At 42.7% G+C, this 24,785-nt stretch overlaps 1 protein-coding gene across 1 annotated transcript in view; it reads right to left on the bottom strand.

The window, feature by feature from the left end:
• The window catches only part of DOCK5 (dedicator of cytokinesis 5), a 923,455-nt gene that overhangs the window by 259,966 nt on the left and 638,704 nt on the right, over positions 1-24,785 (bottom strand). Inside the window, exons 32-36 of the mRNA XM_085632878.1 lie at positions 23,747-23,805; positions 22,480-22,634; positions 17,651-17,736; positions 15,300-15,456; positions 13,521-13,561 (exon numbers count right to left, since the gene is read on the bottom strand). Coding sequence (XP_085489004.1) covers positions 13,521-13,561; positions 15,300-15,456; positions 17,651-17,736; positions 22,480-22,634; positions 23,747-23,805 — 498 coding nt within the window. The remainder of the gene's footprint in view (positions 1-13,520; positions 13,562-15,299; positions 15,457-17,650; positions 17,737-22,479; positions 22,635-23,746; positions 23,806-24,785) is intronic.

Consider the following 24,785-nt stretch of genomic DNA (forward strand, 5'->3'; position numbering starts at 1 on the left):
ACACACATATATATATACACACACACACACATACACACACATATATACCCCCACACACACACACACATATACATATATATATATATATATATATACACATATTTTCCCCTCCACGCTTTCCTTTGGGCTGAAATCGCTGCCTCCTGAAAGCGAGTCGCATCGTCTGTTCGCACCCCCCAGGAGCAGGTCCGTTAAATCGTGCACAGTTTCCTTCCAAGCCAAAGGATGATGATGCCTTGTGTGGTGCTATAAAAATATTTTATTTGGCCTCAATCGTACGTGTTTGAGCGTCCTGCTCCTTGCTCACTGATAATAAAGTTTTAAAAGCGGCCATTTAAAAAAAAAATTGATTGGTTTCTACGTGCCATGTGCTGAACTACAAAATAATAGAATGTGAAAACAGACTCGCAGTTTTACGCTTTGCTCCCAATTGATCTTATGTCGAAATGTACAGACTTTACAACAATAATCGTCTCTAGTTACCAAATCACTTGGTCCCGTTTGTATAATTCATTACTGACTGTTTTCTATTACAGTACAAATTCATGATAATAAAAATTCATACAATATAATATTTACACAAAATGTGCAATTAGAAAACATGTTCACCGAATTAGTATCAGCACCCAATCAATGTTGCTTCCACAAAATCTCACCCAAGTAGGCCATTGTGTCACTATTCTATTCTGTGAACCTCTCAAAATCAAGCCCCATGGGACTATCTCTATCATCTAACAATCAAAAGGAACCCATGGTGCACACTCCCTGCCCCAGAGGGTCACTGGGAATTTTGCTTCAAAACTTTCCGGTCTGTTAAAAAACAAAAAAAAACTTTATCCCCTATTACCAAAATATAAAAACACAAGAACCTCATCTTCTTTTTCTACAAAGACTCATGAGACAGAAATCCATAATTACATATTTACAAATGAGTGTACAAGTCTTCTTCTACATTCAGACCTTCTGGGTACTTGGAATTCAATTCGATTATGTAACGGGACTCAAGTTTCCTAAGCTTCTGAATCCCTGTTCCCACCCAGTTTGTCAACTGCCACTGTGTCTATCACATAGTATGTGAGACCTTTGCTGTCTTTACCATAACATTTTTCGAAATGGTGCGCAACTGTATAAGTGCGATCGCCATTCTTAATGACCCGCAACTGCTGCAAAGTTCTTTTATGAACTTCCAGGATTGTGCTGCCTATGTACCGCAGGCCACATGGGCACTGCAGCACGTTAACAGCAAACTCCGTCTTTGCAGTTGAATTTACCCTTTATTTTCTCATTGTGCTAGACAGTCCCAGTTTGTATTGCGTAGTATTAATTCGATGAAGGCATGCCTTACATTTAGAACATTTTAGAAACCCTTGTTTCTACTTAACCAGGTTTTCTTAGGTTGCTGTTGTTTCAGGGTGTTCCTTATTAAAATCTGTTTAAATGATTTTGCACGCCTAAAGGTCACTTGTTGTTTCCGTGGCACCACTTTTCCTAGAACAGGGTCATTCTTGATTACGTGCCCGTGTTTGTTTAAAATGCCTCTTAGTTTATCTTGTTGGACACTGTATTTAGGTATCTTAAAACACTGGTTACCTTTGTCTTCTGATCTTTTTTTCTTCTTATTTTTTCGAACAGTATTTCCTCTCTCTTTTTGACACTTTGCCTATTGCCTCATTTATCCATTTATCAGGGTATCCTCTACTTTGAAATCTTTTCTTGAGACGGGTGAACTCTAATTTGGTTTCCTCCTCATTACTGCAATTCCGTTTTGTTCAAGTATTCACCAAACGGAATGCTTATTTTTAGGTTGGTAGGATGGAAACTGGTTGCATGAAGCAACGTATTACCAGAGGAAGGTTTCCTGTATAGTTTGGTTGCTATCTTTCCTTCATTGTTATACACTGGAAGGTCAAGAAAGTTGACGCTATTCTTGATAATATCGCTAGTGAAGCTCAAATTTAACTTGTTCTTTTGAATCTTACTGACAAAAGTCTTTACTTGCTCCTCTGTGCCCTTCCACACCAAAAATAAGTCGTCAATGTAACGACTCCAGTGCATAATATGCTCTTCCCATTCTACCTGATACTACTTCCGGATCACCTGCTCCTCCCACCTGCCCATATGCAAATTAGCATAGCTTGGGCGAAGCAGGTGCCCATTGCAGTACCACATACCTGATGATAAAGGTCTTCTTCGAATAGGAAGAAATTGCTTGTTTAGCATACTTCCACCATCCTCAAGATCATTTCTGTATGTGCCCACAGTCGTATTGGTCTGGCTCCCAAGAAGTGTTTAATGGCTTTAAGGCCATCTGTGTGCCTAATGCTGGCATATAATGTGGACACGTCAATTGTGATAAAAAAATAGTCATCCTCCCAAGGAAGATTGTAAATTCGCCTCAGAAAGTCACCTGAATCTTGTATATTTGAGGGGAGTGACTGTACTAGATTACACAAAAACGAATCCACTTATTTTGATGTATTCTCATATGCGCTCCCTATAGCCGAAATAATTGGGCACCCTGGGGGATTTACTGCGTCTTTGTGAATTTTAGGAATTGGAAGTAAAATACAGGTGTCACTGGTTTGTCAATTTTTAAGAACACATACTCATCATGATTCAGGAGGCCTTGATCATACCAACTCTTTAACTCAGCATTGTAGCTTTGATGGCATAAAAACATACCCTTTTCTTTAACTTTAGTATAACACATTTTGTTATTCAGTTGTTTATATGCCTCTGTTAAGTATTTTTGTGTGTCCCAGAGGACAACATTGCCCCCCTTGTCATCATTTCTCACTATGCAATTGTCATTGCCACTTAATTTCTTAGTCAAATCATAGTAAGCTTTTTGTTTCTGCTCGTTTAGTGAATTTTTATTTTTATTTTTTCTTTGCTGATGTGAGTACATAGATTTTTCATTTCATTGATTATCAAGTCATTGTAAACATCAGTAACGTCCCTTGCTGTCATTGGGATAAACCTTACATTAGGTCTAAAGCTTGTTGGTGCTTCTCCTCCAATGTCGATGCTTTGCTCTTGAGCCAATGATATTGCATCCCGCTAGTTACATCTGCCTGATTTTCAATGTCCAGCTCTCTTAGTTCTAGCATCAGGTTCATATCATCCACAGTCAAAAACCCTTCTTGAACTGTGTCGGTCTGAAGTGTACCTAACTGCCTAGGAGACGTGTTCATGAGAAAATGTTTTTTTCAATTTGAGCATCCGTTTGAACTTGGAGATCTTTTCTTGTCTGCACGTAATCCAGATCTGCCTCTGGGCAGAATGATAGTCCCAATTTTAGGATTTGTTCTTGATTAGTCAGGGTCACATTGGTAAGGTTGACAATAGAGGCTTCGTTACTCTCCTCTATTACTTGGTTTCTCTCCTTTTCAATTGCCCCTCTTCTCTGGTTGGCACCTTTCTGCCTCTTGCACCTCTGCCTCTTCCTCTTGCAGGATTTGGTGTCTGTGTTGGTTGCCTTGTTCTTAAATTGAATCGTCTCTCTTGTAAAAAAACAAATTAGTCTAAGACTGTTGGAACTGGTTTATTAAGACTGACACTAAGATCTTCTTCAATGTCAGTATCTATTTCTGAACTCTGAAGACTACTTTGTCCTGAGTGTGTTTCTTGCAAAGATTTAGTAGCTTTCGTTATGCATTGTTTCCGGATTGTGTCAAACTTCTTTGCAAAAGTATAGATTTGACCTCTGCCATAGTCTTGTTTATCTCTCAGAAACTTCTGCGCTTTTCTTTCCTTGATTGCAATTTCCAATTTGCGCAGCCTCTCTTTCATTTCTGATTTAAACTTGGTTATTGTCTCTTGATCCGGTTCTTTACTCAATATTACCAGCAGGGTATCAATTTCCTCCAGAATACGCGGTCTGTCGATATCTGCATATTTTATGAGAATTGCCAGCATCCTGCGCGAGGCGTCGTCATTGTTGGCCGCCCATTCTCGCAAAATCTCTGGATTCGGTTCCTCATAACTGGGAGTTACCATAATGCATAGCCCTCCTGGGACTCATTGCACTTCCAAATAACGTTGCAGGGACTAAGATTACCACCATTTTGACAATTCAACACGCTGTAACTTCTCCAGGTGTTTTAATCGTGCCCCCAAATCAGTTGTTTTACTAGCTGAATTCTCCTGCCCAGAAGTGTTTGCTGAGCTCGTAAATTCATCATCAAAAATTAAAAGAGCTGCCTCTTCCCGCTCTCTTACTTCTGAGGCCGACATTATCTTGATTCCCTCAGAGGAGATTCCGCTGAGCACCACAACCGCTTCCTGCTGTGTAATCCAAATATACAGGCAAAGATGCTATACTCGCTTCCCCACTGTATAAATGGGTGCAGAATTACCGGAATGTCAGAGCGACTTCCGCGGCTCCTTCGACTCACCAGGCATTGCTCAACACTTCAGCGCTGCTGCCCCATGACAATTCTCCAGCTGATCAGCCTGGCTTCAGACCGGGTGGGAGGAGAGATAAAACAATTCCTCCACACTTTCCATTGGGCTGAAATCGCCGCCTCCTGAACGTGAGTCGCGTCGTCTGTTCGGCCCCCAGGAGCAGGTCCGTTAAATCATGCACACTTTCCTTCCAAGCCAAAGGATGACGACGCCTTGTGCGGTGGTATAAAAATATTTTATTTGGGCTCAATCGTACGCGTTTCGGAGCATCCTGCTCCTTGTTCACCGATAATAAAGTTTTAAAAGCGGCCATTTTAAAACTTTTTTGTGTGGTTTCTACGTGCCACGTGTAGAACTACAAAATAATAGAAGGTGAAAACAGACTCATAGTTTTACGCTATTGTACACTGTGCAATATATATTAGGTCAGACTTTCCATAAGAAGAGCATTTTGTTTTTTGTGTTTAACTTTGGTGCAATTTGGCGAATCTTCATAAAATGTTCATCCACCTCAGTCAGAAAGGTTTTGGGTCATCTGTCAAGTGGGGGCTGAGAAAAAGGGGGCATTCCAAAATGTGTTTTCCTTATAGAGTTTCCCGTAGGAATTTTAGACTGTGATACAAAGATAACATGTTTAGTGAAAACTTGATCTTTGCTCCTTTGACATGGTTTTTGTGATTTGGTATACATCCATTCAGCAGTTTTTGAGAAATTCAGGTTAAAAAAAATAGAGATCTCTGGATGGTCTTGCTGGAGTACCACGGAACTCCCAAGGGACAGCAGATGAAGAAAAAAAAAAGAGCTTTCTGATTGGCCGAAATACTCCCCCGCCCCCCCCCAACCCCCTCCCCCCCCCCCATAAACCTCCTCGGTTTCTTGGGACTGCAGCGGTCCTTCAGTACCGAGCGATCTGATTCGCTGGCACCAACTTGAAGAAAAATGTTGTGGCTGCTGTTTCATGACACGGGTACTGTGTCCTGAGTTTGTTTACAAAATAACATATAAGGGTGCAGGAAAGGGGTACCCTGACCCCCTGGCCCTTGTAGGGGACTTCCAGAGGGACCACGCCTTTGGTCAAAATAACAAATTGTACCATAGGTCCTGCTGTACCCAGCAGGGGCCTGGGAGACCCAGTACAGCCCCACCTGTGTACTCCTACAGGAGTACCTCGCGAGTACTGAAGGACTGGAAAATAATGTTTTGAAAAACATGTCCTGGATCCCCAACACCATGCTGCACATACCAGTGTGTGAAAAGGGTTGGCCGCTGGGATCAACAGCATACCCCACGTGGCCTTTGGTCACGCAGGGCTTGGCCATCCACGGCGATGGGCCAGATGCTGCTTCCAACCCTCAACTAAGCTCATTCAAAAAGTATGCTCAGTCAGGGAGTTGGGTAAATATGATCATAAAACCCAAGGGAATCACTAAAAAGAAAAAGTTTAAAGTCACATTAATAATAATATCTTAATTTAAAAAAAAAAAATGTTAAAAGCTCAAACTCGCTGAGAACAACACTGGTTAAAGTTACTTCATAATTAGATAAGGTAGTTAAAGTCTCTTTATGGTTAGGCCTTGTAATAATGTAAAAATCAGTGATTTAAAACAAAAAGCATTGAAATTCACTGCTTATGACCTCACATATTACATCACTCATGACTTATTTAATGACATCATTGATACCTTTTCTATAGTCTCTTTACTGCTAATGGGTGAAAGCTTTAGTAACATGCTAGGCCTGCTGATGGGTCATGCCTGTGTGGAGGGAGTGAGTGAGTCCTGACTCATTGCTGGCCCACAAGAGGTAGGCATCTGTAAAGCAGAGGCACTGAATGAATACCGCTCCAGTTCTGCTCAAAGTATAACATCAAATACCCTGGTAGTGACCAGCACAGGGTTTGTAATCTCCGTTTCTTGCCGGATCACTAAAAGACCTTTTGTGAAGCTTGCTGGAATTTGAGTTATGAATAAAAAAGAAAAAACAACTGAAGGAAAAGACGATGAGCTTAACATAAGATGTAGAGGCAGGCATTGTGTGAGATGCTGAACATTTTCTGAGCGGAACGCAGGACTTGCATCAAAGAAAAGGTAGCCAGACCCTCTGGCATTGCTGCAGACCAAACAGAGGAAAGCCCAGAGGCCATCCTCTCTGACGGCGCCAACGCCATACAGGCAGTTCCTCATGCCTGCAGTAAGACATAAGTAGGTCTCTGGCCCGAAGACCAAGATGGCACCACGTGCTTCAGCAGTGCCTCTTGGATCTTAAAACGCCTTGCAAAAGAGGCAGAGCTAGGCTTCAAGCTCCACATTGAGCTACTGGAACAGGCAAAGACCTTCGTATTTTACTCTTCCAACTGGGATGCCCTGGGCTCAAGAGTCTGGGTCGATGCATTAAAGACTCCGCATATAGGCACCAAACTAAGACGCATTTCAAAGCTGCCTTGACCCCAAGCATCCAAAGTCCGCACTCAGAGCCAAAATTGAAGACAAAAGCTTCTTCAACACTGGCATTGAAGCCTGTTCAAAAATGCACCTTGACGCTGAAGTCAGATACTACAGAGGGGATGATCTTTGAGAAGCTCTCAGAGGGTCTGAATGTGAAATGTAATAAACTGTTCATCCAGACATGGCCAAAATCCTTTATAGGTCTCTATCCCCAGGACTTGACAGAGACCAAAAAAACAATGGTGACTTTTAGAGAAGAGCCAATCTTCGATCCATCGAGACCTCCCACCCCTGAAAGAGTTGGGGACCCGGCCACAAGCTCAACATTGTTCCCACCCTACCTCCATTTGTCACCACTACACCCACACTACTACACTCATACACAGTGAAGGTGGTACGAAGGAGAGGAGTATGTCTATGTAGTAGACCTCCAAGACGACTCCCACCTTGAACCTTACTCTGTCAACCCCTTCTCAACGATGACACTTCCGCATACCACTTGATAATACAGAGGGCAGCACAACACTATCAGGGGAAGGTGCACACAGTGCAGGGTGAGTACAATGTCTTGGTTGAAACCCTTTCCAAGAAAGAACACACTACTCATTACCTTCCCATGCTGTATGGAACGCTGAGGTCAGCCTCCAACAACTTCACAGAGCCCGTAAAGGCGAGTGGTCACTCCTAGCGTTCAAAAAAGTATGAGCACGCTCCTGATCACCTGGCTTACATTGGTGGGAAGGTTGCCCCAGAATCCCTGGTTGTACACACTGCCCACAAAAGGGCCTCTACGCAAGCTAGAGGGAATGCCCCTCCACCTGATAGGGAATCCAAGTGTACTGACATGGTTGGGAAGCGAGTAAGGCTTGGAGTAGCCACCCATTGGCACATTGTAAACTCAGTTGGTTGCTTCCCAGGTTTGACTACTACCACTGGGAGAAAATTAAGGAGTTGGTTAAGCACCTCAGAGAGCCCATTGAAAACTCAAACAGAAGTTGTTGGCTGAGGGGAAATCCATCATTGATTCAAACATTAGATGCACTCTTGGCACAACAGATTCTGTTCAAGAGGCATTAACACCTGCATGCTCCTCTGCATGCACGCCTCACTAAGTGTGTCAGGGTTCAATCAATCAATCAATCTTGTAGAACGCGCTACTCACCCGCGAGGGTCTCAAGGTACTGGGGGGGGGGAGGGGGGGAGGGGTGCTGCTACTGCTCGAATAGCCAGGTCTTGAGTAGCCTCCTGAAGGTTAGTAGGTCCTGGGATTGTCGTAGGATGATGGGGAGGGTGTTCCAGGATTTGGCGGCGAGGTGGGAGAACGATCTGCCGCCGGTGGTCGCTCTTCGGATGCGGGGGACAGTGGCGAGGTCAGCGGAGCGGAGCTGGCGGTTCGAGGTATAGAAGGTGAGTCGTATGCTGGTCCGGTGTGTGGAGTGCCTTGTGTGCCTGGGTGAGGAGCGTGAAGGTGATCCTCTTGTTGACAGGAAGCCAGTGCAGGTCTCTCAGGTGGGGTGTGATGTGGCTGTGGTGAGGGATTTCGAGGATCAAGCGTGCAGAGGCTTTCTGTATGTGTTGTAGTCGTTTCTGGAGTTTGGCCGAGGCTCCTGCGTAGAGGACGTTTCCGTAGTCCAGGTTTAGACCCAAAATGCAACAGCAGCTATTGAACATCCCTTTTGATGGGGAGCATCTATTTGTCCCCCATGTCGACAGATGCTTGAAAAAATAAAAATGTATATGGACATAACCAAGTCCATGGGGGCCCTACAGTCCCCCAAACCCATGTCCGCCTTTTATAGGCAGCAAACCAGCGATGGTGCGAAAACAAGGGGCACGTCTGCTAGGAAGCAGTGACACAACATCCCTTTCCGTGATCACATCACACCTACAAGGGAAAGACTGAGGCTCTTCTTTGCTCAGTGGAGCGATATCACCTCCGATCAGTGGCTCTCCTCCATCGTGCAGGAAAAGTACTACCTTAAATTCCACACAATCCTTCTCATCATTCCACCCTGCTGCCACATTCTCAGTTCAGACCACCTTCACCTTCTGTAAGAAGTGGTTCAAGCACTCCCCACAATGTGCACACTTGAACAAGCGCTGCCACCCCAAAGCATGACAGAGGTGTACTCCCTGTACTTCCTGATCCCCAAAAAGTATGGCTCCGTCCAGTTGAACCTTGGCCTCCGGCCATTGAGCAGGTTCATCCTCTCATAACACTTTCAAAAGGTTCCTTCATGTCGTGCTGGTTCTGAAAGATGCGTAGTTTCACATTCTGATCTACCAAACACATCAGATCTAGACACACAATTACCTCCCTCCAGAATCCTACAAGTCCAGGACACCCCAAGGTCATGTATCCAAATTCTGCTCCTAAAGTTTCACAGCAAGGGCAACCCTTTGGCTCTCCTCCATATATTGAATGGATCCTGTCAATATATAATGTATATAATTATATCCATTATGTCCTATGGATATAATTACATTTCAATGTATTTAAGATGTGTGCTGCGAGAAACCTTCTGTGGATACACCTGCCCCATTCAGCATCTGTCATATCCCTCCCAAAATTAGCAGACCAACGAGCCCAGAGATCACCTAAAGGTTTCGTTAACAGCCTATTTAGGACCCTATCAAACCACAAGACCAAATGAGATCCCAATCCCAGGGTCAGAAGTAACTGAAGGACTGCATGCATCGGAGGTTTCAATCTTGCATCTCCCCACAAATTCTGTATAACACAAGTAGGGGCTTCATAAGTAATTAATTGTCCTACTGGCAGGCCTCACTGTTCCACCAGTCCACCAAAGGGAATTAAAGCATTCATGGAAACAGTCTCCTAGGGTCATCACACCTACCTTCATCCAGGAGTCCATAGCCATGAACTAAAGAAAGACAATGGTTCGCCATAAGGGACTCCCACCAATGGAAGTGAAGAGGCATATGGGGACACCATACCACTGCGTGGCAGCCCATATTGCCAGCATTTCAGAGCAGTAGACAAAAGGATGCCCAGGTGTTGAATCCAGATTGCCAGACGTAACAGTTTTGCCAGGAGGAATCCCTGGTTCATTGCCCACCATATCTAGATCCGCTAGGCCTTCTCCATCTCGCGATCCACTGTAGTTGAGCTGCCAGAAAGTACAATTCAAAGTCCAGGATTCCCATGCCACCCTCAAGTGGGAGGCGACAGAGGGTAGCCAATGTAATCCTCCGGTGCCCGCCATCGGGTCACAAAGGACTGCATTAAGTCTCCAAAAGCAGGAACCAGGAATTTTCCCCAAAAAAGTAGAGAAGTCTAGGGAGCATGATAATTTTAGAAAGTGTGATACGTGCTATGGTTGGTAGTCTGAGCGTACCCCAAAAAGACACACAGGAATTCAGTGATCGAATGCCCCCAACGCCCATGATTCCCCTACCACAGGTCCTCCAGATAATGGAAGATCTGGAAACCCAAATATCTAGAGGTTTGCGGAGCCCAGAGTATATTAGATGGACAAGAAACTGGGCAATCAAAACTTGCAACCACCAGACACACACACGTCTTACTCCTATTTACCCCGAGACCAGACCAGACCAAACTTCTCCAGGAGTCGCAGAGCCCGAAGAATATCTGTTGCACCATTCTGAAGTTAAATAAGCAGATCATCTGCAAATAAGGACATAAAATGCACAGAGCCATCCTGTCTAATTCCCCAATCCATTCCCTCAGTTTGAAATCTTTCTGCAAGTGGCTCTACAGCCAAAGCAAATAAGAGGGACAACAGGGGACAACCCTGTTTTGTTGCCCTAAACACTTCAAAGCCCTCAGACATTATGCACCCTGTTTTAACCCAAGCCATTGGGTGAGGGTAGAGCAGCTTGGCCCATCTCACTCGTTTAGCACCGAGGCCCATCCGATGCACAGTAGATTCCAGGAAATCCCAGCGCACTGTGACAAAGTCCTTCTCAAGATGCACTGACACAATTGCTGCAGCAGAGTCAGATGGTAGATCATGGGCGTACAGAATAAATAAAGTCTTCGCAAATTGTTAGAGGTGTTATGTGTCCTTAAAAATCCATTTTGATCCCCATGGATCACAGCCTGCAAATATGGCAACAGTCTGGACGCTAATAACTTACTGAGAATCTTATAATCAGAGTTCAATATGGAGAGGGGCCGGAAATCAGGGAGAGCCACATTTTGCGATGCAGACTTAGGCAGGGGCACTACTAGCACCTCTCATGTCGTTACAGGGAGGATACCCTTTTCATAACCCTCTGCATACATTTCCACCAATTTAGGTGCCAGATCACCCACAAATGCCTTATAAAACTCCATGGGGAACCTGTCTGCACAAGGTGTCTTACCTATCGCCATGTCTTTTATAGCTTCCCTCACTTCCACATCTGATACTGGATGACCTAATCGTTCTAGTTCCACCCGCAGAAGAGACTCTAGCGGAAGATATTCCAAGAACGATTCCAATGCTTTTTAAAATTCTAGCTCTGGTAATCGATAAAGGGACACATATTACAACCTGAATGCGTCATTTATATGTGCTGGCTGGAAAATAACTGTTCCTACAAAATGTCCCCCGTGAGTAATAGGAGCCCCACTACCATCCGCCCATACCAACCAGGCAAGGAGCCGTCCCAATCGTCCCACACTGTTCAAATAGTTTTTGTAATCATGGCATCACAGCTGCTCCAAAGTCATATTGTACTGTTCATGTACTTCCAGCAATAGTGAAAGGACTCACCGGCTACTACCCAGCTCGTTATCTCACTCATGGACATCATTCTACAACTACAAAAGGTCTCTTGGATACCCACTGATTGTCCCAAGCAGTGCCCCCATATCACTACCTTAAATGTCTCCCACTCAACACCATGGTTCGATGCCATGCCAGAGTTGGAAGCAAAGAATTCAGAAATCCTGGCTGCTAAAGAGTCCCTAACGCCCCCCTCAGTGGGAGAGTTGATCGATCCAGCAAGTGTCAAGAACCCCAAATCAGCTCCACTGAGGTATAGACCCCCCGTCAGCCATGCCAGCCATTCAGAAAGGGTGTGAAGAAATGTGGTCTGGTCATGATTTGGCACATAAACACTGCCCAGCATCAGAGGCCTCTCACTAAGTCGTCCCTCCACCAGGACATATCAGCCTTCTTTATCTATATCAATTGCAGTGGTTTCAAAGGGAATTACCGCCCTCACCCAGAGCAGGACCCCATCACAAAGGCCTAGTAAGTAGTTATGTGAAGCTGTCCCTGCCATCTAGTGGAGACAGTCTGCCTTAACCAGGGTGAGGTGTGATTCCTGAAGGAGGGCGATATGCACACCACGTCTCTTAAAGTACATCAGGACTTTATGCCGCTTATTCGGAGAACCCATGCCTCGAATATTCCATGTCATCAATTTATAACTATTACTTGTGTTAGCCAAAGGGCTTCCCCTTATGAAATCTATAGGGAGTCCCCCCCCAGTAGCCACACCCCCCACAACAAACACCACACTGTGTGCCAAGACGGCATAGGGCAATAACTAAAAGTGTGGCGCAGGTTCAGCAGGCCACCCAAACAAAACAGCTCAAAACACATAATATCTCTTCAAAATCCTTGTGGGACTTCCTCTACTTCTCGGCCCTCACTTGACGAATCACCCCAAAACTTGCCAAGCAGAAGTTGGCAAAGCAGGCCACTTAGTTTGGAAAATTTCGTGGAGATTTGACCAATTGTGCCAAAGCTATTGGCAAACCAAAAACCACTTTGTCTATGGGAAAAGTTGGTCCCAAATATAACTCCATACTGGCTATCGCCAGTACGTGTTACGGCTAACAATGTTAGAGTAAGGTGAAAATGTCAGTTAAAGTGTAACATTTTAAATTGAAAAACAAACACTGAAATTGACCAGTTATAGTTAACTGAAGTAGTTCTATCTCACGCCCCTGCCATGCAGAGTGTTGTTATCAACAATGTAATTCCAGAGGTCATCAGTGATATTATCAATGATGTCATAGTACATGTCTTCAGTGATGTATTATGTGAGGTCATAAACCGTGCCTGGCGAGGGTGTATGTTTTAGTTACTTCAGTTAACTAAAACTTGGGCATTTCAGTAGTGTTTTGAGTTTAAAATGTTTTAACTGGCATTTTCATCTATCCATAACGTCACTATAACCTTTGCTTTTTTTAAGTGAATTTCGAGATTTTGTTTTTAATGTAAACTAAGATATTATTACCATACCCAACCATACTATCACTTTAACCTTTCGATTTTTCAGTGAATTTCTACGGTTTAACATAAAGTAATATTTTATTACCACAGTTCACTATGCCAACCCTCTGCCGCACACCGTCTTTGGCCTTATAGATGTATAAAATGACTGATATTCTCTCCCTGATGCTTTTGGAGCTAGTGTCCAAACAGAAATGGCCCACTTAAATACCTAAGTTACAACCCTGAGAGACTTTAAATTTGAGACGCCATTTTTAAGGAACCTAACATACATATTACTTCAAAATGTTGCTCAATAAGAATGTTTTATTTGTGACTAAATCTGATTTGGGACAAATGATATCAGAGACTCTTTTTTGACTGACAGTAGCAACCTCTTCTTGCAATTTGACAATTTCAGCTCTTGGGAGAAATTGTGTGGGGGGGGGGGGATGGGGAAGTCCTCAACTCTTACCGGATATATATGTCCTCTCTCTTCTTTTCTTTAAAGAAATTCTACAAAAATAGAAATCAACAACTGTTAATCACAAGAATGTAAATTAGGTGTAAATAATAAGTATTGCTCTTTCATGAAACACAGAAAGGTAAACATTTGCTTAGTATTCTTAGCAAAAGGTGGATATTATACAGATTGTATTGCACAGTAATGATATGGATGGGCTTTTAAATGTGCCAAGGTGATTTTGAGTCACCCAATGTCTTAGAGATTGTAATCAATATGGCGTTTTTGTTTCATCTTTCTTGTGTTTAGTTTTGCTGAAATGTACATGAAAATATTTGTTGCAGTTCTACTCTAGGCCCATTTGGAAATTATGTAATTGGGTTCAGAAACTAATTTAAGTTTATTTCTACTAGGGCATTCCTGATAAAACTTATCTATCTGTATCACAGCTATTTGACAGTTTAGATCAGGAATAATGAAAAATAGCAAACTGTATATGGAGCTACAAAGTTAAGAATGCAATGATTAGCAGAGCTTTTCACATGCCAATACTAGTAAGTGATGGATTCTAAAGTGTGGAAAACACAGCATAGATCACAAAAATGCCCTCTAAAATGAGTTTTGAAACAAGGACCAGATAAGGTCCCTCATGAAAAGAGGTTAAAGGGTTAGCCTTTGAAACTGATGAACAGGTTGCCCTTGAGACCGAGTCAAGAGGCTGCTCTTACAATTGAATCAAGCTCTTGGGATTGATTGATTGATAAGACCGCTGTTAGTACTGAGCTCAAGGCTGCTCTTGGAATAGGGTCACTCATAGAATTGGGTCCAAAGGTCTCGCTGTGGATCGCATCAGAGATTGCTCTTAGCGCTGGGCCTGGAGATGCCTATTGCAATGCTTGAAGTGGCCCCTCTTGGAAATGCATTTAGAGACCTCTATTGGAGTATGCCAAAAGGCCACTCGGGGTTGTGTCAAGAAGTTGCCTTTGGATTCAATCAGGATGCCGCTTTAGGGTACAGATTGAGACGGATCTCCTTGGAAGAAGGGAGAGGTTGCTCTGGGGAATAGGCCTAGAGTTTGCTCGAGGGAAATGGTCAAGAAGTCACTCTTCGCAATATGCCTAGAAACTGAACTTAGGCCCACTCTTGGAAATGGATCAAACGTTTGTTCTTGGTAAAAGCCGTTGCACCTGGGCAAACATTAAGAGGTAACTCCAGGGATGGGGTCAATAAGTCACTATTGTAAAGCATCAAGAGTTCACACTTAGGTGCAGGTCAAGAGGTCAGATTTGGGGCTCAAGTCGAGAGGTCATACTTGGGTTAGGGCAATAGGTTATTAGTTGTAGTTGATCACTTTGTTGCTCTTGGGACTGGATCTAGGGATTGCTGTTAGGATTAGGTCACAGGGTTACTTCTGACACTCACCAAGAAATGTATTTTGTGAGAGCATCAAGAGTAGCTCTTGTAATCGTCAAAAGGTGGCTCCTTGTATTGGGTAACAGTAAAAAGTCACAACATTCAGTCAAAAGGATGTGCATAAGACGGATCAAGAGGATGCTTGACACAATCTAAAATCAATTTTAGTAGTTTGATGAATAGTAGCTATTTGGTCTGGCAAATATATGGGCTCTGAGCAGCTCACAGTTTCCTATACAGTCCCCTTTATAAGCAGTCAATTTATAAGCTATAATAAGGTTATTTTATCCTTGAGATGCATTCCTCATCTCACAGACATTGTACCGACAGTAAGTACCATTATACTGCAGGAAAATGTGCCAGCAAAATATTCCATACCAGGACATTGACAGTGCAGCTCATTCGATTCTCCTTGCTCCCATCGTGCATTATGGTCCTGTAGTCCAGAAGATTTTCTAGTAGGCTACTGACCAAGAAGGTAAATGCCTCTCCAGGGCTGGATAAGAAAGTGTGCTTTCGACAGTGCTCCAGCAACCTGTAGGCAATAGGCATAATGTGGTAAACATTGATGAAGATAAGGCAGAAAGAAAGCAAGTAAGGATGGTGTAATAGGTGAGACAGAGAGCAAGAGAGATGTGAAAGAATCATAAAAGGATTTATCAAGAACCTGAAAAGTGGTAAACATTGATGAAGATAAGGCAGAAAGAAAGCAAGTGAGGATGGTGTAATAGGTGAGACAGAGAGCAAGAGAGATGTGAAAGAATCCTAAAAGGATTTATCAAGAACCTGAAAGAAACAGAACAAAAGCAAAGGGAGTGTCCATAAAAGTAAAGCAAAAGAATTAAGAGCAAAACTGAACTTATACATTGAAGAATGAAAAAGTAAACTTAGGAAAACATCTGCACATTTAGGTACAATCAACAAAATGTTAAACTGCCTTTTAACACACTATTTACCATACTAGTATTTATGATGTGTGTGCGTCCCCTCTGATGCAGGTATAACATTTAATCAAGTTGCAGGGCCAGAGCAAATGTTAATAGATTACGAAGACACGCTTGCAGTCTCGCCTCCCTAAATCCTGAGATATGCTGGAGCAAAAAAGCAGTTAAACAGTGAAGCAATCATGCAGATGCTGGCACTGCCTCACATTCTTCAAATATATTCATTAAAAACATTCCATCCAAAATGAACAAACATATCCCTTTCCTTCTTGGTTTTATTTATGTTGAGGAGCTTATTGTTGTAAGTGGTTACACTTTTCCCAGTGTTGACAATTTAGCCAATGTGTGTTCCACCCAGGAAAGTTACCTAGGGGCTTTGTTAAGGCCATAAATCACTTAATCTCCACTGAATAATCCATTCTTGTGTAAATGTGTGTGTGGTTATCCTCCCCATGTACGTACATTCACCCTGAACATGAAAACAGAACCATGATAGAAAATAACAGTTTACAAATTTTGAGTGGAATGTGCTTAATGAATAAAAGGGAGTATCAGGATCTGCACAATTGCTTCATTTCGCTTATAAATAACTGAATGGATCAGTCAAAGAGAAACCTATGAGCAACCTGTTTAAAGTATTTTTAAGCACAACAAGCTGGGAAATCCTGAAATCTCGTGAATTTGAATATCCATAGATTTCTAATAGGGTAATAATTCCCACAACCATAGAAAACATTGGCCGTCAGGCTAATGTTTTTCTTCAGTTTCAGACACTGAGGTAATATTTAGTAGCGTGTCTGCCCAGTATGAACCAGGGTACGCATTTTGATGGAATCCCATTCATAAACTGGCATTCACAATAAGCCTTTTCTGGGGACAAATCATATTATATGGATCCCAGTAGGAAATGAATCTATAGTTTAGTCGCTGGTGAGTCACCAGGCAGCACCACAGTGCTTGGACTACATACAGCTCAGTGGGGGAATCTGAACTTATGTGGTTAGCTAGGAACTGAAATTGCTTTGTGCAGAATAGAAACTTTAATGCACTACAGCGGAGTGCAGCATAGGATTTTGGGAAGCATTTTAGTCTGATTTCAACCACTAACATCCCAGAACAAAGGACTTCATTGAGCCATACAGATCTGCTGGGGTTTTCTTAAAAGCCAGCTGACACACAGCTGTGATTGCTGCTGCTTTGTGAGTTTATCAGTGATTTATCTAAGCCCAGTTAGTGACACTTCAATAAATATCAATTTCTTAGAGGTACTTAATACTTGAGGTTAATCTGTTTTTCAGTGCTTGGTAATCAGTTGAGGTGAGAAAAATGATATGCCTACTAGGTGCACGTTTGTCCACATTAGTAAGCCGGGCACCAAACACCATCAAGTGTTGAGACCAAGTGTCTTTATTTGTGTTCAACTTTCGGGTTTCAGGGTTTGAACAGTGAACCAATAAGTCTTGTTTTGCAATCCAAACAAATGGATCAGTGAAATGGTTGGTGAGTAGTGAACATTTCAAATAAAGGAAAACTAAAATAGCAACATTTACAAAAGATAAATGCAGCAGAATGGTGCAATAACATGTGACAGCAATAAAGGGATGAATGCCCATTACCAACTGGTATGGGAATTGCATCTCCCTAAAGCCATATGTTATACTCCTAGGTTCATACATCAATTAATGATAATGGACGTTCAGGAGGGCAAAGAACCAATCAGCAAACACTATCAGTAAACATAGTTCTGCAGAAGAAAGAGATTAATGGATGCTTCTGCTTACTCACAGCTTCTCTAACAATACTTTATATTGTTCATCCCCACGACCACCTTCTACTTCCTGGTCCAGCTTAGTAATTAGTTCATTTTCAAACTAAAAGACAAAATAAAGAGAAAATTGAACACTTGGGCAATTTTGTCAAACAGCAAATCATGCAAAAGTACTAAACAAATCTCTAAGGATACTGAAAGTGTGTATGAATCAATCCTAAACAAAGACTGTTGGTCTGACAAAACAAAGCCACTGTGAAAATGGAATCTAATAAAGTGTCAATGACCTAAGAATTGTAAGAAAAGAAGGACTTAAAACTGCACATTATTTGCCATGGCTATAGCAGTCTAAACACTGATCTGAAATTGTAAAAAAGAAAAATGGATTCAGAAATTTGAATAGCACAACATGGATCTTTTAAACGTCTTCATTAATGTTGCAAATGGCAAGGTAGCATCAGTTGTAGATGACTTTACAAGGGAGAGCTCTGAACAGGTATAAACTATTCTATCACTGAATTATTTGTGGTGATGTCACAGAAGTGATGATGCCAGTTGACTGTTCACTGCTGCGATGCTAGGGTAGGTCAGTACAGAGAAACATCGGATTGTCCGCCACCTTGAGTTACCCTGCAGTGCTACACAACCTAGGGAAGTAGATGAATGGTTGGTGCTTATCCTGCACATCTCATCTTCCTTAGTCTCTTTAGACTATCCACATATATTTGAAATGATGGACTGGTGTGAGAAAGTGGCTTTGTATATACTGTTCCCAAATAGGTACAGAGTGTACAGAGTCCACAGTCCCCAGAGGTTTGACAGAGGCTAAAGTTAGATATAACCTTACTCTCTAAAGTGGTAGCTTGGTCGAGCAGTAAGGCAGTATCAGAGGACAGTGTAAAGCATTTGTTGCACACACTCAGCCAGCAAATGGTCTCACACACTCAATAACTGAACTCTAGGGCAATGGTTTGAATATAAAAAAGATATGCTTGTTTTATTTTAGAACCAACAATAGGCATTAAAATATACTTTCTCAGAATGAGATGCTTTATATAAATACTTTTGCAATATGCAATTGACTTTTGTAGAAAATTACAAGTGGTTGCAGTAGGCAACACAATTCTAAACACAATAATGCATTGAGTTCAATGGAAGTTTCAAGTTATTTGCCACAGATTACTTTTAGGATTACTTTTGGAATTCCAGGACTGGATCCTAGATTCAGTCCTGGGTCAGTACTTAGAATCAAGTGATAAAAGTCGACTTAATTACTGTGATGATTTTTAGACAATATTTTGCTATTTTAAAAGTTGACACTTAGAAAATATTTCATAGAAAACAGTCACTGATTCCCTATGGCAGAAAATTCAAGTTGCATGTATAGTATGTTCTCGTTACTTTTGTAATCCAGTACTGGGTGCCTAGACTCAGTACTGGGACCTTTATCCAAAACAGGTAAGTAATTGCGTTTTCAGATATTATACGATTTTTAAAGAATATTTAAAGATTGCAGAAATTGACACTTCGAAGAAATTTCACAGAAAAACAGTCAATGATTTCCTAAGGAAGAAAATTGGGTTACTGGTAAGTACAGTTGTAAGTATTTTTCAGAGTCAGTGCTGGGCACCAAGATCCAGCACTGGGAGCTCACCTAAGAGCAGGTGAGTATTTTTGTTTTCGTTACTCGGCTGATTTTTGGTGAATATTTTAAGTTTTGAAAAGTCCACACTTAGAAGAAATTTCAGGAATTTCAGTCAATGTTAGCCTATGGAGAAAATTAAGTTATCGGTTTAAAGGTAAGTACTCGACTGGCAGAGTTAAGGTTCTGGGCATAGACTCAGGGGTATCCCAGGGTCAGGTAGGTACAGTTGGTTCTTCCTCAGCGGCAAAAGGGCGGCCGGGTGCAGAGAGAGTTAGGCCCAATGTTATCCTATGAGAGGTAGGGGGGCCTTGGTTGGTGGCTGCTGACTAGCAGGCCACGCGGCTGTGGGAGCTGGGCTCCTGGTCACTTACTAGATTTAGGGGCGTTACAGGTAGGTGAAGGGCAGGGACCAATGGGTTCCTGTCCTGGAGTGGGTACACCCCCTATCCTGCCTCTCTCCTGTGGGAGGGGGGCAGTAGCCTAGTCCTGATTGGGCAGGGCTTCCCATCTTCAAGATGGCGAGAGCCCGGAGATGTGCTTCACCTCGCCTCCCCCACCTGAGGGGTGGGGTTGGCAGGCTGGCACATCCCCTGTCCTTATTTGGGGTTTCTGGCCAAGCTTCCCGTCAGAGTGGGGGGTTGCAGTGGCCTGGGGAAGCTCACAGAGGCGGCATGCCTTTGAAGCTTCCCCCTGCCCATCCTGGGGGAGGAGATTTAGCACCACGCCCAGGATGTGCATTGTTGCAGACCCAGGAGAGCAGGGGCTCTCCTACCCAGGGGTCCAGCAACATGTCTGCTGTGTGGCAGCCTAGGCAGCCTCAGAACAGACGTGGATTGTAGGTTAGGTTTCAGGGGGCATCTCTAAGATGCCCTCTGGGGTGCTTGGTACATTAAATCCCACACTGGCATCAGTGTGGGTTTAATGTGCGGAGAAGTTTGATACCAAACTTCTCAGTCTTCAGTGTTGCCATTATGGTGCTGTGGAGTTCGTGTTTGACGAGCTCCCAGCACCATATACTCTTAAATGGCAGCACTGCACACAGTGCCCAGGAATGGACTTGGGTACTGTAGGGGCACAGGGCTCCTGCTCCTGTGCCCACGCCATTGGCATAGGGCACCCAGCTAGAGGGGTGGCTGATGTATGCCATGGCAGTGTAGGTGGTGGGCATGGCACACAGGGATGTGTGCCATGTCGACTCTTTGTTTTGTCTTGTACCCAGACACTCAGCCTGCAAGGGCAGTGTGTGTGTGTAAGGGTACAGGGCCTCTAAGGGTGGCACAATGAGTGCTGCAGCCCTTAGAGGCCTTCCCTGGTCACAAGGCCCTGGGTACCTAGGGTACCATTTACCAGGGGCTGACATGTGGCCAGGGTTTGCCAATTTGTGTTTTAGGGAAGGAACATAGGCCCTGGGCACCTGATTTGCAGGTGTCCAGGGCACACTCATTCAAAGTACATTCAGAAATTCAGCAAAAAGTGGGGGCATACCATACAAGAAAGATGGCACTTTCTCACAAATGGTGGGTACTGTGTCATGGTCTCCTGCTGGCTCACCTGCCTCCGCCTCAGCCTCAGATTTAAACATGCCAACAGGAAAGAGCAGGTCTCTGCCTTACTCTGTAGTACGAATATTTTTTACAAGAACTACTGATCCGTGTTCCACCTCACTTCAGCAAGGAAACACAGAGTTACATGCTTAGAGATGAAAAGAAGGACAAATCCAGAGGGGACTACACAAATTATACGGATACATGGGAAGGGGAAAAGCGAGCTTGATGAAAGGGGGGTAGTATTGAAATTTCCCTGACGAAGTGGGTAAAACATCTGCTTTTTACTATTATGCATGTATTTATACGTAAATGAGTGATAGGAAAGGACAAATGGAGCCCTTTATATTTGAGGAATTGGACAGATCCAGCTTCATAGACTCTTCATAGCTGGTTTATGATGGTTGGTTCAGCAGGGGGGAATCGCTTGGAGTACACAATATGAATTTATAGGTGACTACCAACCCGAAAAAGGTGTATTCTAACCTCAGGGCTCCGAGTGGCATACACAACTCAAGCTCTGCACTCACTCTCTATGATGTCTCCATCATGGAAACCACCCCAGGAGTTGATAAATCCTACAATTCAGTGTGTTGTCTCTCCAATGAGTATTTGAAATAGTATCCTTATTTTAGTTGTTACTATGATCTAACGCTAGGATGTTAGGACACAAGAGTATGTCACTTAGTAGATTGTTTTGCCTCTAATCAGTAGTGTAGTAGTTTGAGAAGAGTTAGCAAAGCAATATATAAATGTTAGCAGATTACCCAACCCTCATGTCTGACATCAACACTCTTTCCATACCAAACTCTTCCCACCATGTACACAGCTTACCATTCATGTACAGCAATATAGTTGTCTCACACTCAGCCACCTGAAAGCACTCTACAGCAATACAAAACAGTAACTTGCGTAGACAAGGGCTGGCTGAAAGTCTATGGACAGAGGAATTAATTATGCAATATAAGAAAGACTTAGGAACTTTGGCTAATCATTATGCCGATAATCTGGGAAACCGTCTTCAAGCACTGATAATTTGCAGTTGAGTAACTGGGGTAGAACAGCATCTTGATATGCCTTACCTCACAAAGGGCCTGATTTACAAAGGCCCTCCGCACTCGTGGTAGAGGCCTGACAGTTGAGGGGGAGTCTCCGCAGTTGGGGTGGGATATTCTGCCCAGAGTTAGATTTCCCATGATGGTGGGGCCTCCACCTCGAGTGCGGAGACCCTTTGTGAATCAGGCCCACAGTTTTGTAGTTTGCTAGCAACTTCTGACTATGCAACCACAAGCCATACTTGCCCCACTCAAAGCAGGACCCGAGAAGGGAAGGTAAAGCTAGAGGTCCACAATACTGTGCTTTTTATGTTAGATGACTTCATTTAGCTCTTAAACCCACCCATACACTTCACTGTACTCTATTTAAGTTCTAAACACTCACTAAATTACCTTTAATCTTTAGAAGTGTACCTTTTCCCTATTTTCATCTATACAAATTAAAAGAACATCTCCCTATCATTGAGAGGTCCTCAGAGAAAAGAATATAGCTTTAGCTGCTGCTTTCTCCGTTTTCCACTATCTAGCTTTCTGGCATTGAACTCTTCTCTGGATCAACACTGCCTTTCCAGTTAACCATTTCAGGATTTACCAGTCCTCACCATATGGAAGTTGTGGCTGCCGCTGAAGTTAAACTCGTACTGCATCATGTCGAAGAAGATGGGAATGGTGGCTTTACGCAGCTCAGTTTCAGGAACCAGGGTGACCTCCAGAATGGGACCAACCATGGCAGGGATGAACTTGATTTTGTGAGGGCCTGAAACAAGAGCGAGAGGAGTCTACATCATTCTTCGTTGATAGAGTTGATGTTTCAATTGAAAGATACTCAAGTGGAGGTACTGGTAATTAACATGAAAATACATAAACATATTTTAGGCACGCTGAATGAAGCCACAGAATAGGTGTGTAAAAAATCCAGCTTCTCTCACATGCAACAACACACAAATGAAAATCGGGCTCTTTTGAAGGTAACATTGCACTTGCGACATGCCATTTATTCTTCTTTATTCCCTCAGTGTCAAAGGCTGCCAACATAGCATACCACATTGTACTATAACAGCATACCATAACATGGCATACCATACATTACTATAATCTAACATACCACAACCGTTTCAATGGCTATCCATATTTTACGTAGGTAAATGGAGTAACCATGATTTAGTATTTTTTGAATATCGCTTAACTAAATCTATTAGCTTTGCTATTGCTAGCTTTAGGTAATGAATGGGCAAGATTGTTTCTTTCTACCAGTGGCGGTTGGTGACTTAAAAAAACAGTAGGGCGCAAAAAACATTAAAAGAAATATACATACATACATAATGACATTACACAAAAAATTACAAGAAAGAAAAATAAGTTTTGCTTACCTTCTCCTGCAGCACCACCTTGATGCTCTCTGGCCCTTGGTTCCAGCCTCCTCCGAGCGCAAGGCGACATCTGTGCCTGCTCTCGAACTCAGCTGTCTAAGACAGCTGGGCTGAAGAGTCTGAATTGTGCTTGTCGGTTTGGCCGTAGCAAGATAGCCGGCCAAACCTAAATACGCAATTCACAATGAAGGGGCCACTCCACTTGACAGCAATGATGCGTTAGCCCTGCCCCCACACTCCGTTCGGAAGAGTTAAAAATGAAATGGTAATAAAATAGTGTATTACCATTTTATTTTCCACTCTTTCTGCTGGAGTGTGTGTGTTTGTTTTGGGTGGAGAGGGGTGTGACACTCCTCTGCTCCTATGGAGGAACCGCCACGGCTTTCTACAAAACTATGGCACTCCCACTCCCAGAATAAACATTCCAAGGTCATGCCCAAGAAATGACAATGTGTTGTACATGCAATGCAATCACAAGTGAACTTTTTATATTACTCACCTAGATTAAACCACATATCTCTGATCTTAAAGCCAATCTGTTTTCTCATATCTCCGTACCTAAAAATACATATTTATTTATTTAATAGCAGAAGAAGCGACTGATGGTTTATATGTTTTTGCTATGCATTCCTTCACAGGCATTCATGTTCAACGTAGAGGCCACCTTCAATTTTGGCTATAAAAATGTACATTTTATGTACAAGACTTTGCACCATTAAACACGAAATGTGGCTCACAGTGAATATTTCTGCTCTGTGTTCTAATATCTTTTCTTTTACATTTTTTTTACATTTATCTTATGCTTACCCTCTGAAAGGAAAAATTATAAAAATGAATGGGCTAAGCATTCGCAACACAGTTCTGGGTCAAGTCTGCTGATCACAAGGTTTGATTCCCAGCAGTGATAACTGAGCATATTATCCTTTTGATGTTGCTAATTAAAGAACTATTGAAGTACGTAACAAATATTGATCATTTAAGCATCAAAAGCTCACATTTTGTATGCCCTATTACACTACATTTTACTGAAGAATCCTCACTCTTGTGTGTTTTGCAATCTATTTAGGCAGGCTGCCTTGTGTATCATTTTAGTATATAGGTGCACATACATGTCACTTTACTTTTCATGATAAATATATGTTTAAACAAGTCACTTTACTTTTCATGATAAATATATGTTTAAACAAACTTCAGCAATACACTTAAAAAACAAAGTTAAACTACATTTATGGTTACAAATAAAAAATGGAAAACCAGTATAATTAGCAACTTATGGTTAGCTACGCTATCCATTACGCATGCCTCGTGCACCTGCCAGACAAGCAAAATTTCAGACACCAAACGTAATGCTCATTTCAGTGAGTTTCTGGATTTTTGTCAAGATTTACTCAAGAACAGGTCTCAGGGTTGTGGATCCACAGGAGATTCAGCCACCAAAGGGTGACATGGTGCCCGTGGCTTTTAAGGATATGGAGGTTGTGGAGTGATGAATGTAAATACTGGCATTCTAACAACTCCAAGATGGTGGAGAGTTCTGG

This window comes from Triturus cristatus, chromosome 11 (assembly GCF_964204655.1).
Source record: "Triturus cristatus chromosome 11, aTriCri1.1, whole genome shotgun sequence".
Classification (NCBI taxonomy): domain Eukaryota; kingdom Metazoa; phylum Chordata; class Amphibia; order Caudata; family Salamandridae; genus Triturus; species Triturus cristatus.